The 18,563-nt window shown below is 51.0% G+C and overlaps 1 protein-coding gene across 9 annotated transcripts in view; it reads left to right on the forward strand.

Moving 5' to 3' along the window:
- Positions 1-18,563, forward strand: part of Dennd2a (DENN domain containing 2A) — a 91,132-nt gene that overhangs the window by 54,239 nt on the left and 18,330 nt on the right. For 8 of the 9 annotated variants that reach the window (XM_040728800.1, XM_040728799.1, XM_040728793.1 and 5 more), the window contains 8 exons: positions 6,841-7,041; positions 8,776-8,869; positions 9,297-9,347; positions 10,262-10,449; positions 13,258-13,367; positions 14,183-14,252; positions 15,692-15,769; positions 16,887-17,027. In XM_040728800.1, coding sequence (XP_040584734.1) covers positions 6,841-7,041; positions 8,776-8,869; positions 9,297-9,347; positions 10,262-10,449; positions 13,258-13,367; positions 14,183-14,252; positions 15,692-15,769; positions 16,887-17,027 — 933 coding nt within the window. The remainder of the gene's footprint in view (positions 1-6,840; positions 7,042-8,775; positions 8,870-9,296; positions 9,348-10,261; positions 10,450-13,257; positions 13,368-14,182; positions 14,253-15,691; positions 15,770-16,886; positions 17,028-18,563) is intronic. The other variant, XM_040728798.1, reaches the window with a different exon arrangement.

Genomic DNA, 18,563 nt, shown 5'->3' on the forward strand with positions numbered 1-18,563 from the left:
GCATTTTATCCACAGAGCCACCTCCCAGACGGGGTGGGGCATGGGCGGTGGGGGTCCTTACTCTGTCTCGCTCTGGCTGGCCTCACACTGTAATTCTCCTGCACCAGCTTCCTGAGTGTTGTGATTATACAGATGTGTGAAACTACAGCTGTCAAGGACCAGTTTTTACGTCAGAGAAAGAAAGACGGTGCTACCCGGAGGCAGTCCTTTTCCTTGTTTGGTTTTCCTAAAATATTATGGCACCTGTTTAGCTAAAAAGGGCTAATGATCTTGGCTTCAGTCCACGATCTCTCCCTCTGAGGAGGCTTCTTGCCACCTCCTTCCCGTCAAGATGTCACATGCCAGGACCCGTCACAGCCCCCTGCAAACAACCCACGAGGCTTGCACGGGGAAGTCAGACTTCAGGCCGAGATCGTCCGTGTCTGCTTCTCAGCCTCTACAGGTTTTCCTCAGTGTCCAGTGCACTGGAAAGGAGATAGGGTCGGATTGGTCACTGTGCAGGCTGGTGTGAGGTCCTTCTATTAACAGCAGAATCTGCTAGACAGCAGCCTGAGAAAATACCACCTTTAAGGCCCGACAGTGGCTGCCCTTTCATGCTACAGTTAGGGTAGCCTCTTGCCGGTTGCTGTTTTTTTGTTTGTTTGTTTGTTTTGTTTTGTTTTTGTGTTTACGAGACAGGGTTTCTCTGTATTGTTTTGGAGGCTATCGGTCCAGCCCAGCCTCGAACTCACAGAGATCCACCTGCCTCTGCCTCCTGAGTGCTGGGATTAAAGGCATGCGCCACCACCGGCCGGCCAGTTGCTGGTTTTTATGAGTGAAGTTGTAGGAGATTTTTATGGACAAGGCTGTATTGCCCTACTCAGTCCTCGGTACGTTACAGATGCTGCGTATGGACTCGGCATGGCTGAGAAGCTGCAGCGGGGAGGGCCTGGCCCGCCCTGCTGTACAGACTACCTGCCTTTGAAGATGAACTCCACTGGCTCCTACTAAGCCTAAGCCTCACACCCTTGCTTTCAAAAGCGTCAGCCAACAGGCATCTTGACTGTGGTACCCTTTCCCCCTTGGAGCCTCATCGACCTGGGTAAAGACTCCTGGTCAGAAATTTGCTTCTTCCTACCCAGCCTCAGGCTGTGCTGAATGCTTGAGAGGCTCGCCCCCGTGTCTGCTGTCCTCCCTCCTGTCAAACAGGAAGCCGCTGCAAGCCCACTCCTCCCCAAAGCTCCCTGGACAGTTAGATAAGCAGGTGCTCTAGGACACGCCGGCTCCCTTCTCCCCAGCAGTGACGGCCTGGGTGCGGCCTGCACACGGCTCCTGCCAGGCTCCTTAGCGTGCTGTCTGGAGTCCGGTACCCTGTTTTGCTTGCTTCCCTTCTCAGATCTTTTCATGGGTCAGATACCCGCTGATTGCCAGCTGTTGTGTGTGTGTGTGTGTGTGTGTGTGTGTGTGTGTGTGTTTCAGCGCCAAGAGCATTAGGGCGTTTTCTTGGGCTTCATCGCAGGTGGAATTAGGCTAAGAAGCCTGCCTGTTCCTGTGCCAGGGTGATAAAGATGCCCATACTGTTCTCAGCCGCTTAGCCCTCTACTGTTGGGAGCTTCCTGTGCTGAACGACTCCTTGCTTCTCGTAGACATATATGATGACAGGAGAGCCGGCCACGGGCCAGATAGGAGTTTTTGTTCCTGGAAATATTGGAAAAGAAAAGGCTCTGAAGTTGTAAATACGTCCTACTTGGAACTAAGCGAGACTGGGAAATTCAGTGGAACAAACTAGGCCTATTCTGTGAGTGCTTAAGGTACGGTAGATATGGCTCTGTAAATTAATTGAGAAAGAAAGACTCGTTCATTAAATGGAATAAGGATAAGTTAGCTCAGAGGGAAATGATTTAGATTACCATACCATGAAATAAATTACTGACGGATTAATGAATAAACTATGTTCAAAAACAAACCAAGGAAATCCAGACAAAAAGAGAATCCAGTATTTATTAAACATCTAACAAGAGATAAATTTTCTTTTTTTTCTGAATTTTTCTCATGTATTCATTTGCATATAGTATGTATATACACCCAAGTACTATTTCTCCCAGTAGCCCGTGGGGGTCAGAAGAGCCTGCATGAGTTGATTCTCTCCTTCTACCATGTGGGACCCAGGGATCCAACTCAGGTCCTCAGAGTTGGCAGCTGCTGAGGTATCTCGCCAGCCCAGGAGAAAGATTGTCTAGGTAAAGGATGAGGGCATCAGAGGGCTACAGAGATGACTTAATGGATAAGCACACTTAACTTCTCTTGCAGAGGACTGGAGTCTGGTTCCCAGTACCCATGTCAGGCTGTTGACAATGGCCTGTAATTCCAGCCCCAAAGGCACGTGATGTTTGTGGCCTCTGCAATCACTCACACTCGTGTACACAGACACACATGCACACACCTGATTAAAAAATAAATCAGACACTGGCAGGGCAGGGACAAAAAAAATGAGAAAATAAATCTTTTAAGAACCGGAATGAAGGGGCTGGAGAGATGGTTCAGTGGTTAAGAGCACTAGCTGCTCCTCTTCCCAACACCCGCATGGTGGCTCACAACCACATGTAACTCTAGCCTGTTCCAGGGGATCTGACACCCTCTTCTGGTCTTGGACACAAGGTACACATGTGATATACATACATATATGCAGGCAAAATACCCATACACATAAAATAAATAAGTAACTACATAATATTTATTACAAAAACAAAACAGAGTCTGGCGGGTGGTGGCGCATGCCTTTAATCACAGCGCTCGGGAGGCAGAGGCAGGTGGATCTCTGTGAGTTCGAAGCCAGCCTGGTCGAGTTCCAGGACAGCCTCCAGAGCCACAGAGAAACCCTGTCTCAAAAACAAACAAACAAGCAAAGCCAGGTAGTGGTGGCGAACACCTTTGATCCCAGCACTTGAGAGGGGGGCAGAGGCAGGCGAATCCCTGTGAGTTCAAGGCCAGCCTGGTCTACGGGGAGTGAGTTCCAATACAGGCTCCAAAACTACACAGAGAAACCCTGTCTAGAAAACAAACAGTCAAAAAAAGCAAACCTGACAGACAAGTGGTTAGATGAACGACAGGGGAAAACATGAACATATTTTAGTCTAGAAAAAGTGACAAAGGTCTGGAAAAGTGACAAAGGTCTGGGGTTGGATAGCTCAGTGGAACAGCCTCGTGTACTCCAGATCCTCCGTGTGCCCCCCCCCAGTACCATAAAAGCAAAACAGTTGTGCAAACATCTTATTCCCCGAGATGAAAGTGTGAATACGGAGGAGCCGCTTGGCAAAGGGCACTTAGAGAAAACTGACAGACACCAAGATAGTCAGAAAAACAAAACGGCCCCCAAAGGGAAAAAGGCAGCCAGCATAGCATCAACAACACACATTAGGTAGGGAAAATACGAGCACCGACAGGAAGGAGGGCCAAGGACAGTGAATGCCCACTGAGTGTCAGGCACTGTGCCGGATGCTGCCGTCTTCAAACACACAGAGTCAGCGTGCCGTGCCTTGCTTTTATTTTTTAGATTTATTTATTATGTATACAGTGTTCTGCCTGCATGTATGCCTGCAGAACAAAAGATACTACATCTCATTACAGGTGGTTGCTGAGCTACCACGTGGTTGCTAGGAATTGAACTCAGGTCCTCTGGAAGAGCAGCCAGTGCTCTTAACTGCTGAGCCATCTCTCCAGCCCCTATGGGCCAGCAAGATGGCTCAGTGGGTGAAAACGCTTGCTGCACGTGCCTGACGAGCTGAGTTTGGTCCCCCAGAAACCAGGTAAAGCTGTAACGCTTGGAGGGAGGGAACGAGCCGGAAGCTGTTCCTCTGGTGTTTTCATGTGTGCGGCAGCACATGCGTCCACATGCACATCCTGTGCTCACATGCTCGTCCACATGCACACCCTGTGCTCACATGCTCAGTAGTAGACAAGTGGGTAATTCTGAGATGCCAGATGTGGTGGTGAGCATCTGTGCCCCAGCCCTCTTATGATTAGATGAGAGGCAGAGACCCGAGGACCATCAGGATTTCTGCGTGTGCAACGCAGGGGCAGAAACAAGAAAGACCCAGCCTCAAAAGCAAGGAGAGAACTGAGTCCTGAAAATCTGGCCTCTGCGTGCATGAGTGATGTGCATTTACAGTAAATAGTTGTTAAAAATTATAACATGAGAGGTAGCTCAGCAGATACGAGCACTGGCTGCTCTCCCAGAGGACCCGGGTTCAAGCTCCAGCACCCACGTGGCAGCTCACAGCTGTCTGTAACTCCAGCTCCAAGGGACCCTACACCCTCTTCCGGCCTCTGCTGGTACTAGGCATGTGCATGATGCACAAACATTCAGACAAAACACCTGTACACGTAAACATTGAAAGGATCTATGTCAGCTCAGGACCCCCAAGACCACGGTCTCAGCACAAAGGAGATTAATTTGCCCCAGAGGGCAGGGATAAGGGGAAAAGACAGAAGATGTAGGACCAGGGAGAAGGCGAAGGGAACAAGAGAGAAGGGAAAGGGGTATTTGCCCCAGAGTGGGACAAGGGACCGCCTCTGGATAGAGGAGATGGATGTGGCCCGTAGGCAAATGGCAGTTTATAAAGGTACAAGGGGAAACCCCATGTTAGGATGAGCTGTTTGATCTTAACTGGACATGCGAAGTAGGTGATCCAAAGGGGATTTTGACTGCTGGACTTCAGTACTTTGATGGCTGGAGCCTGGTCGTCAGCCTCAGGACGGGGAAGCCGTCAAGTAAGGAAGTAGACCTTGATGGCCAGCTTTAGGAGTGTAATCTAGCAGCTCTGAGTGAGGCGGAGGGAACGGGAGAGAAGGGCAGGGCCTGCCGTAGCCATGTCCGCCATGCTGGCTGCGGCTGGCTAGAGTCCCTTTGAAAATCAGTAGATTCTTAAAAATAGCCGGGCTGTGGTGGCACACACCTTTAATCCCAGCGCTCGGGAGGCAGAGGCAGGCGGATCTCTGTGAGTTTGAGACCAGCCTGGTCTACAAGAGCGAGTTCCAGGACACAGAGAAAGCCACAGAGAAACCCTGCCTAGAAAAACCAAAAACCAACCAAACAAACAAAAAATAATAACATGTATGTGAAAAGAACCTTTATATCAATGTGCTAAGTTTCGTTCTTAACAGTTGCATACTATCCCCCGTCTGGATACTTCATAATTGGTTTGCTCCACCTCTGTCAACGAGCATTTAGGTTGTCTGCAGTGTTTTGTGATTATGTGCCATGCAGAGCGTAACTCTCCTTGTACAATGTAATGTTAGCCAGATATGAGTGTATCTATCGGTGAGGGGAGTTCCTAGGGTGGGCTGGGTCAGAGGTCACGTCCATTGTCATTTCCTTAGGCTTGTCTAACTCACCCCCGTGCAGTTTGCTGGCTTCGACTCTCACCAGTGGTGCACGGAAAACACTTCCCCTCACCTTCTCACCAAAAAGTGATTAGCAAGTATTTTTACGTTCTATAGTTTTCCAGTAGGGGGAAAAAATGTTTCCATGGTGGAGTTTGAATTCGCTTTTCTTTTTGGAGAAAGCTAAGATTTTTACACTCCTACTTTGTGAACATTCTTATCTTTTGTTTTCTGTTGGTTTGAGTGGGCTTGTACTCATCAACTTGTAGTATTTATCAGGAGAGTGGACCCTCTTTGGGGTTATGAACTGTAAATTTCGTTTTTTTGAGATAGAGTCTCAAGCACCTTGTACATCTGGTCCTCCCAAGATCTAGAACCACAGCCCACACAACCATGCCAAAAGTAAAGTTCATTATTTTTATTTTGGGGGGTACTAGAGATCAAACTTGGTGTCTTGCACATGCTGGGCAAGTCCTCTAAGCTACATCCCCTGTTGGTTGGTAAACTTTTTTTTGTTTGTTTGTTTCTCGAGACAGGGTTTCTCTGTATTGTTTTGGAGGTTGTCCTGAAACTCTCTTTGTAGACCATGCTGGTCTCAAACTCACCGACATCCACCTGCCTCTGCCTCCCGAGTGCTGGGATTAAAGGGGTGCGCCACCAACGCCCCGGCTGGTAAACTTTTAAATAAGTTCTTTATTTACCTTTTGATTTGAAAGAGGCTTGTTTAGAAATAAAATCCTGGAATAGGGCTCTAGCTTGTTAGTAGAGAGCCTGTCTGTGTAAGACCCTAGACTCAATGCCAATACTACAAATAAAAAAGTTTACTTTTATCATCCAGCCTCATCTGTAAAGCCAGGGAGGCAGGTGGCTTCCTACCTGTCTGAAAGAGATTGGATTAGAGCCCGGGCGTTGGTGACTCACGCCTTTAATCCCAGCACTCGAGAGGCAGAGGCAGGTGGATCTCGGTGAGTTTGAGACCAACCTGGTCTACAGCGCAAGTTCCAGGACAGGCTCCAAAACAATACAGAGAAACCTTGTCTCGGAAAACCACGAGAGAGAGAGAGAGAGAGAGAGAGAGAGAGAGGGAGAGGGAGAGGGAGAGAGAGGAGAGAGAGAGAGAGAGAGAGAGAGAGAGAGAGAGAGAGAGAGAGAGAGAGAGAGAGAGAGAGAGAGAGAGAGAGAGGGGGGAGAGAGAGGGGGGGAGAGAGAGAGAGAGAGAGAGAGAGAGAGAGAGAGAGAGAGAGAGAGAGAGAGAGAGAGAGAGAGAGAGAGAGGGGGAGAGAGAGAGAGGATTAGATTTACATCCTTTGTCACATAAATTTCCTACAACTGAATGGTAGCACAGCATGGTTAATGTAGCAAACCCCAGGCACCCTGGGAGCCCAGCCCAGCCTGCTCAGTTAGTTCCCTGTCTCCGCCCTGGAACCTCCCACCGTGGCCCCTCTATCTGGACTTATGCCTCTCTCCTTTCTCACACAGCAGGCCTTGTCCAAGTCTGCATTTTTCCGGCAAAATTCGGAAAGAAGAAGCTTCAAACTGCTGGACACCAGGAAGCTGAGCCGGGATGCGACTGGGTCCCCTGTGAGGGCCAGCCCTCCTTCTACGCCCAGCAGCCCGGATGACACTTTCTTTAACCTCGGAGACCTGCAGAATGGCAGGAAGAAGAAAATGATCCCCAGGGTAACACATGACCTCCAGGGTTTGAGGTCTGGGAAACACCCCCCCCCCCCACTGCTCTCTCTGTAGAGGAAGTTGAGGAGAGATAGTATGAGGGCCTCTGCTTCCTGCCTCACTGTGGAACGAGGGACACAGAGAAGCCAGCGGACTAGGATAATGTGGGTCGTCTTCTCAGTTATTATTGCGGTTCTGTGTTCTTCCCCTAGGCTGTTCCTCTCCCTGTCTGCTTAGCTAGCCTTTTGGTTCCAGTCTTTTCCTGCCTCTGTGAGTGTGTGTGTGTGTGAGAGAGAGAGAGAGAGAGAGAGAGAGAGAGAGAGAGAGAGAGAGAGAGAGAGAGGGAGGGAGAGAGGGGAGTTTCACACTTGTCTAGGAAAGCACCCTACCATTGAAATATATCCCCAACTGTTTTTTTCCCCAACTTTTTTTTTTTTTTTGAGACAGGGTCTTGCTAAGTTACTCAGTGTCTGGCTTACAACTGGAGCTGGTATCCATTCAAGAGAGCTGGTCAGGGTGATTGGATAGAGGCCTAATAGCTGTGCTCTCTCTCTCTCTCTCTCTCTGGCTCTCTCTCTCTGGCTCTCTCTCTCTTGCTCTCTGTCTCTCTGCCTCTCTCTCTCTGTCTCTCTCTTGCTCCCTGGTTCTCTCTCTCTCTCTCTCTCTCTCTCTCTCTGGCTCTCTCTCTCGCTCTCTGTCTCTCTGCCTCTCTCTCTCTCACACTCACACACCAAGACCTATGCTGTTCCTATTCTTCCCAGTGTATAAAAAAAGGTCTTTTAAACATATAGCTATCTATTATTTTATGTGTAGGGGTGTTTTGCCTGTGTGTAACGTGTACCCCATGTCTGCAGAGGCCAAAAGAAGGCATCAGATCCCATAGGACTAGAGTCACCGCTGGCTGTGAGCCGACAGATTCGTGCTGGGAACCGAACATGGATCCTCTGTGAGGGCAGCCAACAGCCTCGACCACTGAGCCGACTCTGTAGCCCCAGACCCCACCCTCCCCTGCTATTTGACATGCCTCAGCTGTGCGTGGCAGATTTCCCCGTCCTTCTCGCACCCGGGTTAGCTTGGAGGCCGCCCTGTGGAAAGGAAAGGTCGAGCGTGGCCTCTGGGGCTCCGCTGAAGGTGCCTTTTAGTAACGGCGCCCGTTGGGTGGAGGACATCTGAGGACAGCTGAAACTCTCAGTCATGGAAGCCTAGAGAGTTAAAGACAAGAGACTCTTGAGACAGCCTGACCCTCATCTTGTAGATGAGCAGCGCATTGGATGAAAGAGGCCAAAGAAACGGCCTGCTGGGACCAAGATGTAGAGGGGGCCAGAAAATTAAAAGTATGGTAGAAAAACAAACTGAGTATTTCGCCAGGCAGTGGTGGCACCCGCCTTTAATCCCAGCTCTCGGGAGGCAGAGGCAGGCGGATCTCTGTGAGTTCGAGGCCAGGCTGGACCGACAGCCTCCAAAAAAAGCGTCAGGGGGAGAGCTGGGTGACACTGTGAGCCGGGAAATTGTGTGTCCCTCCCCCCAGCCTCCCAAGTGTCTCAGCTGGGTCCGCGACTGTTTAGACCCTGGCTGCTCATGGGACAGTGAGGACAGCCTCCTTCAGTGTGGTCACAATGATCAGAGGGCAGGCGAGGCAGGGGAAAGTGTGCCCCTCCCCATTTCCCTGGGCTCTGTCAGCCCCGGACAGCCATGCGCAGCAGGGAGGGGGTTAACGCTGGCTTCTCTTCTGCCATCTGGCAGCTGGTGTTGCGGATCAATGCCATCTACGAGGCCCGGAGAGGAAAGAAACGTGTGAAGAGGCTATCCCAGTCGACGGAGAGCAACTCAGGGAAAGGTAGATGCCTCTGCCCCACCCTGCAGGGCTGTCCTCACGACACTGAAGGCACGGTTCGCTGAGGAGGAAGCAAGTGGCCGCATCTGCCCTTCCCCTGGGACAGTGCTGCGTGCTTCAGCTGAGGGCCGCGTGTCACCTGACCCTGGCAGCCGCCTACACACACACACACACACACACACACACACACACACCCCACTCAGCTATAGCTAGGGCTCCCGCCTCTTCTTGCTGAGGTCTGCTAGAGGGGTCACCTCTCCCAGAGTCAGATCGGTTTGCTGACGCATCAAATGCAGCAGAATTTGGGAAATTGACAGACTGGACGTGCTTACACAGTTAGCAGAGCACCCCCTGCGGCCCAGAAGTTTGGGGTCCGTGTCCTGCGCTGGCACTCACATCTGCCTCTTCCTGCCTTGCTCTTTTGGTCCAGTGACAGATGAGAACAGCGAGTCCGACAGCGACACTGAGGAGAAGCTGAAAGGTGAGGAGGGGAGAAGGGCGCGGGAGGGACGGACATAGCCTGTTCAGGCACGAGCGTCCGGGAGGACCGCAGGACCTGAAGTGCGAGCGAGCAGAGGTGGGTGGGCCAGGCGGGGACCGAGGTGTGACCATTGCCCCGAGGCTCTGAGCCTGCCCGGGCATCACCCTTGGTAGTGGCTGTGAGTGTGGCAGGTAATCTCTCAAGCCCTCGGAGCCTCTGGTTCCCTGCTTACCAGAGGAAATCAGTAAGAAACGGTTGGTCCCTGGGGAATCAATTCAGTGGTCCAGGTCCAAGCCTGAGTGAGTGTTCTGAGATGTCTCAGACTCCCTGGGGAACAGAGAGGGTGGCGGGTGCTGATGAGGGTGACAAGACTCGTCCACCTAGTGGCTCCACCTAAATTACCTCTGACGCCACCCCCCACAATAAGCAAGTCTGTCCCCACTGCAGAGAACTGGCTGGGGCAGAGGTGGAAATCAGTTCTTAAGGTAGCTGGGTCTCTGCCATTGGGTCACATGGGATGTTCCCAAAGCTCTCAGCTTTAAAAGCTCCGCGCTCACCCAAACTGAAAGACGATGGAAGAGCGCAAGGGGAAATGTATAAGTCTCCGCCCCAAAGGCGGATGGAGGCGAAGCCTTGTGGAACTTCCCACTTGAGGCTTAATGGCAAAGCCCTTGCCAGTCCTGAGCCCCTGGCCTGTGCATTGCAAGTGACACTTGCCCCTTCCTCGAGTTTGGCCAGAGGCCCGAGGAAAGGATTTCCCACTGACTTTCCAGATCGCAAAGCCTGGGGGAAGGGGGGGAGAATTAGAAAAAGTACTGAAGCTAGAAATTACACAATGTGTCAGGCACCGAGCAAATTCCACATTGGCAAATGGGTCACACCAGGTCTGTGGCTTCTCCCCCCACCCCCTGCAGCTCACAGCCGGCGCCTGGTCAATGTGAAGTCACGCCTCAAGCAGGCCCCTCGGTACTCATCGCTGGACCGGGATCTCATCGAGTACCAGGAGAGGCAACTCTTCGAGTACTTTGTGGTCGTGTCTCTGCACAAGAAGCAGGCAGGGGCTGCCTATGTGCCAGAACTCACCCAGCAGTTTCCTCTGAAGGTAGGGCAGACAGGGCTCCACGGGTGGCCCGGGGACTGCCACAGTCTGGCTGTTACCTTGGATTCAGGGAGGTGAGGCAGTCTGGGAAAGACTTAAGGTCTAGAACTTTCAAAGTGAGGCCTAAAGCACATGAAAAAAACAAAACAGCAACAAAACAAAACAAAACAAAAGAAAGGGGGGGCCGGAGAGATGGCTCAGAGGTTAAGGGCACTGACTGCTCCTCCAGAGGACCCAGGTTCAATTCCCAGCAACCACATGGTGGCTCACAACCATCCGTAATGAGATCTGGCACCCTCTTCTGGTATAAACATGCATGCAGGCAAAATACTGTATACATAGTAAATAAATCTTTTTAAAAAACCTATACTGGAAAACATAGTGGGCTCCATGAAGACAGATTAAAGAATGCAAAAACTGGCAAAAGAAAAAAAAAGGCAAGGATACTCCCAGGTATGGTGGCGTAGCCTTTAAGCCCAGCACTCAAGGGGTAGAAGCAGAAGTAGGTGGATCTCTGTGTGTTGGAGGCCAATCTGGTCTACACAGAGAGTTCCAGGACAGCCAGGGCTACATAGTAAAACCCTGTCTTAAAACAAAACAGACAAACAAACAAAATCGACTTCTTCCAGGGACTGGGGACACAGCTTAGCTGTTAGAGTGCTAGAGTTTCATGAAGCCCTGAGATGATCCCCAACCCCACATAAGTGCATCAGGGGAAGTGCACACCTGTGATCCTGGCACTTGCGAGGTAGAGAAAAGGGACCAGAAGTTCAAGGTCATCTTCTAGGGTGCATAGTGAGTTCTAGGCAGGCCTGGGATACAGGATACCCGGTCTTAAAACAACAACAAGCCGGGTGTTGGTGGCGCACGCCTTTAATCCCAGCACTCAGGAGGCAGAGGCAGGCGGATCTCTGTGAGTTTGAGGCCAGCCTGGTCTACAGAGTGAGTTCCAGGACAGCCTCCAAAGCCACAGAGAAACCCTGTCTCGAAAAACCAAAAAAAAAAAAACAACAACAAAAACCTCTCACAGGCTGGAGAGATGGCTCAGCGGTTAGAAACACTGACTGCTCTTCCCCAGGCCCTGAGTTCAATTCTCAGCAACCACATGGTGGCTCACAGCCATCCGTAATGAGATCTGGTGCCCTCTCCTGGCCTGCAGGAATACACCCAGGCAGAACACTGTATACATAAGAGTCCTAAAATGAAGGGCTCTTATTAAAGCCTGCAGTGACGCAGAAGTGACTCTTAGGCTTTTAATCTGCATTAAAGTGTCACTGTGTTCTAATTCAGTCCAAACGGAATTTACATTTAGACATTCAAGTCATTTCTGCTTGGCCCCGAGTGATTATAAAGATAAATAAAACAGGTTTCCTGCCCTGTAGGAAGGTATACCAGAAGTATGCTCAAAGAGTATATACGTGCACAGAAGCCATAGGGAGGTAGGCCACGACAGTCACACAGACCAGGGTCCCAGGAAAGGGGGCGCTCACCTTGATTCGTGTTGGGCTTCTGTGAACCACCTCGTGCAGGACCCTTCCAAGGCCTGAGCTCTGCACATCTGTCTGCTGTGTCCTTTCCCAGCCAGCCCTCTCTCAGGGTGGGGTAGCACAGTGGCCCTTGAAGTAGCCACAGGCACCTCCCCGTCTTCCTTCAAACTGCCACACCTTTACTGCCCTGAAAACCCCACTGCATGAGTGTGTGCATCTTGGGGTCTCTCCCGGTTGAGGGCCCCAGTGGGCACACAGGCACGAAGGCCTGTCTTGTCATTCAGCACCGCCTTCAGTGCCCAGAGCATTGCTGTGTACACGGTAACCCTGAGTTGGCGCTCCGGGAACAGAGGCTTTAAACCGTGAACTGATCCGCTGAGTGATTGCTGAATGCTCGCCGTCTCTAGCCTCAGCCTTTGGACTCAGACCTCCACTGCAAGCCCTTTTCTAGGAGGTAGTTAGAAGGATCTCTGTGAGTTCTCCTGGTCTATAGAGTGAGTTCCAGAACAGCCTCCAAAGCTACGGAGAAACCCTGTCTTGAAAAACAAAAACAAAAAAAATCTATAAAATGAGCAAACTCATCACTTTACATCTTTTTTAAGTTTATTTTGACGTAGAGTCTCACAGAGCCAGGTCAGCCTTGAACTCGCTATGTAGCAAAGTTGCTGAGGTTATGTGTATGCACGACCACGCCCAGTCTTCATGATACTAAATGTAATCGCCAAATCAGAATTTGATTCATCCTCATCCTTCCCGTCTGTACTGCCTGAGTTCTGTCCTGAGCGCTGGAGACAGAGAGCAAACTGTCAGGATTGCTTCCCTTCTAAACTCACTGGATGGCCCAGGACCAATCACTTGCCATCCTGGGGCATGCCTCCTTCTGTCTGAAACGAGGACGAGCCTCGCTGTGTCCAGCTTCCACATTCAGTGGCCCCGTGGGGCTAGCTGGTCTCACTGTGTAATATGGTCACGCTCTCTGTAGTCACTGTGAGTGTTAGCGCACTTGGAGGTCAGAACGGCTGATGAACAGGGCTGCCTCCCATTTCCGGGAGCCGCCTTTGGCAGGGGTTGCCGTGGCGGCTCTTCCTTGCTGAGCAGAAGCGCTGTATACATTCCAGAGACTAATGTCTCTCTGAAGCATGTGATCATTCTGATTGCGCTCTCATACTACAGTTACATCGTCTTGGGGAAAACAGCCCACAGATGCTCCAAACCCTTCCCCGGGAGCATGAGCGGGTAGTCACAGCCCGAGAAGGGACAGGGATCCTTTATCTCTTTCTCCCTTATCAGGGTTCAGCCTGTGACCCTCTCCTTCTCTTTGCAGTTGGAAAAGTCATTCAAGTTCATGAGAGAGGCTGAGGACCAACTGAAGGCTATTCCGCAGTTCTGCTTCCCTGATGCCAAGGACTGGGCTCCGGTCCAGGAGTTTAGCAGGTAAGAGCCTCCGACAACGCCCCTCTCCCCAGATCTGCAGTTGGAGAGTTGGATGGGGGAGGTGAGGAGGTTTTAGGCAGCAGAGCCTGTGACTTAGGAGTTAAGCCAGCCTGATGGGCACCAGCCTAGTTTTCCCTGCGAGTTCTTAAAGATTCCCTGAGGCAAGAGACACCTTCTAAGAGGGCATTTATGAAGCCTCCACACAGTCTAGAGGTCTGTGTGTTTCAGAAACCTTCCAAACATGATCCTAATCTGGGAAAAGTTAGGGAACCGGCCCACTGTCCATCACCCGCGCGGGATGGGGAAGCATTCCAGCGGCCTCTCTAGCTGCTACTCCGATCGTGATCTGTTCACATTTCTGCTTTAGAGCATGCATGGTGTTAGCGGTCAACATTTGGCCCACCTCAGTAGGCTCATAGATGCTGAGTGCGTGAGGGACGCTGCGACCTGTGAAGTTGACCTGCAGTTTTGAAAGCAAGCCTCAAGGCTGCTGTGTAAGAGCATTTCTGTGAGAGAACCACATCTCCTAAGTCCCACCCTCACCTTCCACTAATGAAGAGACAGACACACATCCCTCTTCCTACCCTGCAGTCACAGTAGTGAGTAATTGATTGTCTGTGCCCTAGGATAGCGTGGGTGACAGAGTTATGGACCACTCTCTCGGGACATTTTCACTCTGCCCCCTTGACGTCTACTTGGGTGACTTGACAAAAGGATGGACAATGAGAACTTCTGGCAGCCGCTCCCTGCTGCGGTGGGGATGTGCCTTGGGGCTTGTCGCGCTTTGTAACCTGTTTGTGTCTTCACAACCGCAGCGAAACGTTCTCATTTGTCTTAACTGGAGAAGACGGGAGCAGAAGGTTCGGTTATTGCCGGAGACTGCTGGTTAGTACTCGCTGCCTTTCCCTCGGCCCAGCTTCCTGGAGCACCAACCCCTTGAGACTCAGGTTCCCCTACCCTGCTGGAGGAGCAGGCGGTGGCAGGTTACCAAGGAGCAAGAAGATAGGTAGCGGTGGCCCTGGTAATGTACACCTGTCACACCTGTCACCCAAGTAGCAAAGGAAGAGGTGAGCAAGACCAGCTTGTCTGAAATCATGTAACACACGTGCACCACACACACGCACATGCACCACATGCTCACACACACGTGCACCACACACACGCACATGCACACGCATACGCGTACACACATGCACCACACACTACACATACGCGCGTGCACACATGCACCACACACGCACACACACAAGTGCACCATACACCTGCACCACACTCATGCAAACACACGCGTGCATACACACATGTACACCACACACACTCACGCACACACACGTGCACCACACACCTACACCACACTCATGCAAACACACGCGTGCATACACACACATGCACCACACACACACTTAGGGGCTGGGGTTTGAAGACTCTAAGTTTTCTTCCTAGGTAGAGGTGATGTCTCTATTTCCATCAATAAGAAAAGGCTTCATTGCTGGCTTGGCAGCTTACACCTTTGGTCTTAAGATTTGGGAGGCAGAGGCAGGCAGATCTCTGTGAGTTCAAGGCTAGCCTCAAACTCGAGAGTGAGTTCCAGGATGGCCAGAGCTGTTAGACAGAGAAAGAAGCAAAGAGAGGGAGGGAGGGAAGGAAGGAAGGAAAATGTTTCATTGATTTTCCCTACCAAATTAAAGACTGTTCTCTCCTTAAGCCAAATCTCCTTTGTAGTAAAGCATTGCTAAGCAGACCCTGGTTGCTGAGTAAGGACATTCAGAATAGTTACTAGGAAGAGAAGGTTCAGGGCTGGAGAGATAGCTCAGCGGTTAAGAGCCCTGGCCACTCTTCCAAAGGATCCTGGTTCAATTCCCAGCACCCACATGGCAGCTCACAACTGTCTGTAACTCCAGTTCCAGCAGATCTGGCATCCACTGCAGGCAAGATTCCAATGTACGTTTTTTTAAAAAAGAATTCTTAAGACTGGGCCTGAAGAGCTGGCTGGGTGCCTTAGAGCACTTGTTGCTTTTGCAAAGAACTAGGATCTGGTTCCCAGAATGCACCTGGTGGCTCACAGCCACTCCTAACTCCAGCTCCGGGGTATGTGACTCTGTCTTAGAAAAGAGAGAACTGAGCTGCATGGTGTGTCTGACCCTCACGGGAGAGCCGTGCTTGCACGTACATGCCCACGCAAATAAATGCAGCAGGTATTTTTAAAGCAAGGCTGTGTGGAGGATTTTAACAGACTTCGGCGTGGTAAAGTGGGGTGACCTCACATGACCGCTCCTGGGCTGATGGTGACTCTCATGATGTCCTTATGTTTCTCTCCCAAAAAGCCTGGAGGCAAAGGGAAGCGGCTTCCTGAAGTTTACTGCATCGTGAGCCGTCTGGGATGCTTCAGCCTCTTTTCAAAGGTGAGAACTTGCAGAGAGAGGGGAGGAGACAGGTCCCAGGGGGACCCAGGAAACAGCGCCCCTCTCCTGCTGGCTTCCAGTCTTGTTATTTCGCTTATCATTGGTTCAAGAGTTGAGAGGTGATGAAGGGTGTGGCCAAGGTGGCTCACTCCCATAACTCCAGCTCTGGAGACGCCGAGACAGGAGGATTGCTGCTTCAAGGTCATCCAGGACTATATATATATATATATATATATATATATATATATATATATATATATAGAGAGAGAGAGAGAGAGAGAGAGAGAGAGAGAGAGAGAGAACCCTGTCAAGGAAGAGGATTTAAAGAACTGTGTCCTGAAGGAGAGACAGAGACTGTCTTGGTTAGCATTTCTCTTGCTGTGAGGAGACACCCCATGACCACGGCAACTCTTACAAAGAAAACATTTAATCGAGGGTGGCTTGCAGTTTCAGAGGTACAGTCCGTTATGATCATGAAGGGGAGCCTGGCCGCGCTGGGGCTGAGAGTCCTACATCTTGCAGGCAACAGGAAGTTCTGAGCACCCCCACAGTGACACACTTCCTGAACAGAAGGTGTGGCCCAGATTACAGGTGTGCCCTCCAGCCTCAAGGTCTGGGTTAAAGGTTTGTGTCAAGCAGCCTCCTCCAACAAGGCCACACCTCCTCCAACAAGACCACACCTCCTCCAACAAGGCCACACCTCCTCCAACAAGACCACACCTCCTCCAACAAGGCCACACCTCTTGTAGTGCCACTCCCTAAGAGCCAAATACATGGAAACTACCACAGAGACAGGCACAGACAAAGGAAGGGAGTGAGGGTTGTGGATCAGCGTTGTAACTCAGTCCCTAGTACACACAAAAGCCCTTGGCTGGGGGTAGCCCAGTAAGTCACATACCAAAGACAAAGAAGAAACTATGGTTTCCCTATTAGTAAGTCATATGAGCTACAGAGTCACATGATAAAGGGACACGCAGGAGAAAAGTATTGGGGCCAGTGTTGCATAGTCAGGAGCAAACGGGGCCACGTGAGCCCCCTCCCCTCCGTCCCCCAAGTGCCTGAGTCACTGTGGCGGGCCCGCTATAGCAGAGCTGAGCTGCTTTTCCGATTCTTGCAGATCTTGGACGAGGTGGAAAAGAGAAGAGGCATCTCCCCTGCTCTGGTGCAGCCCCTCATGAGGAGTGTCATGGAAGCCCCTTTCCCAGCCCTGGGCAAAACCATCGTCGTCAAGAACTTCCTGCCAGGCTCGGGGACCGAGGTAAGCTGTCAGACAGGTGGCCCCGCCAGCCAGGTCCCTGTGTTAGGAGAGGCCATGTCTTTGAGCAGGGCGTCCGGCTCAGTGGTTTCCCTGATCACTTCTCATGAACCCCACCTCAGCCGAGCCAGTCTCTCCAGCCCAGGCTTGGCTCCAGGGAGCAACCCACAAGGGCCATGCTGCACAGCATGCAGTTTCTCCAGAGACATGCACTGTGTGTCAGCGGCTTCTTTCGAAGTCCCATCAGTCATCTGTCTTCTTGGTCTATTCACATCTTAAGTCTGCATCGCTTGATAGGTTTATGACTTGAACTGGTCTTTTCAGTGAAGACCATCTTGGGCACCACTTAATATTTACTCGGTCAGACCCTGGGACCTGATGAGGAACTTGGTTTGCGTCTTTTTTTTTTTTCTTCACATCAAATAGCCCTGTAAACATGAGAACACTAGTCCCTTCCAACCTTGGACCTCTGCTGTAAACCGTTTGCTTCTAGACACAGAAGAGATGAGGGTGCATCAGGGACGTACCGGATCAACCCAGTTGTCCAGCACCGAGCAGTTGTTGGGAACCCAGAACCTTTCCATGCAGGTGTAGGAAGCTTGGCTACAGGATTGTAGCTGAGGTTACAAAGCTTGGCTGCGGGATTGTAGCTGAGGTTACGAGTTTGGAAGCCCCAGCGTGGGGAAGAGTACTAAGTGGGAGCTGTGGCGGAAGGAAAACCTAGTTTCTGCTGACGTCACTGTATAGAAGTCAGCCCTTCACAGAGAAGCATAGAGACTCACGTGCAACGTGCGGTGAACCCAGGGTCATTGGAGCGAGTGAGGAATAAGACGATGAATGCAGCAGGCTTAAAAACTAGGAGCACACGCAGAAGTGATTGGCAGGTGCCCGGCGTGGCGGTGCACATCTGTAACCCACCTCTGGAAGGTGGGGGAAAGAGGAGCAAGAGTTGAAGACCCTGGAGCTGGAGGGGTGGCTCAGTGGTTACCAGTGCTGGTTGACAACCCAGGTTCCATTCCCAGGACCCACGTGGCGACTCATAACCATCTGTAACTCTAGTTCCAGAGGATTTGATGGCCTCTTTGGGTTCCACATTGCATGCATGGTGTACCTACATGCAGGCCAAAGACACCCATACACATAAAACATAATTTTTTAAAGCACTAATTGCTCAAGCCAATGAGCTGAGTTTGATCTCTGGAACCAACTATGGAGAGGAGAACCGACTGCTGGAAATCGCCCTCTGGTCTCCACACATGTATGTGCCTTGGCCCATGTGCGTCTGCACTCATACACACTCGTCACACGCAGACACTTTAACAAATAAACACACACACATGCACAAACAAATTAATGGCTCAGGGCCAGCCTAAGCTATGGAGAAAATTTGAAGCCAGCCTGGGCTACGTGCGTGGGCCTGGGATTTTCTTCCCGCAGTAACATGCCTTCAAAAGACAGGATCTCCCGCAGGACTTTGAGGCTAGGTCAGTTTTCAGCATAAACCATCCACAGGGCATCCAGATACACTCTTCCAGGAGA

This window comes from Mesocricetus auratus, unplaced genomic scaffold (genome assembly GCF_017639785.1).
Source record: "Mesocricetus auratus isolate SY011 unplaced genomic scaffold, BCM_Maur_2.0 Super-Scaffold_100019, whole genome shotgun sequence".
NCBI classification, from domain to species: Eukaryota; Metazoa; Chordata; class Mammalia; order Rodentia; family Cricetidae; genus Mesocricetus; species Mesocricetus auratus.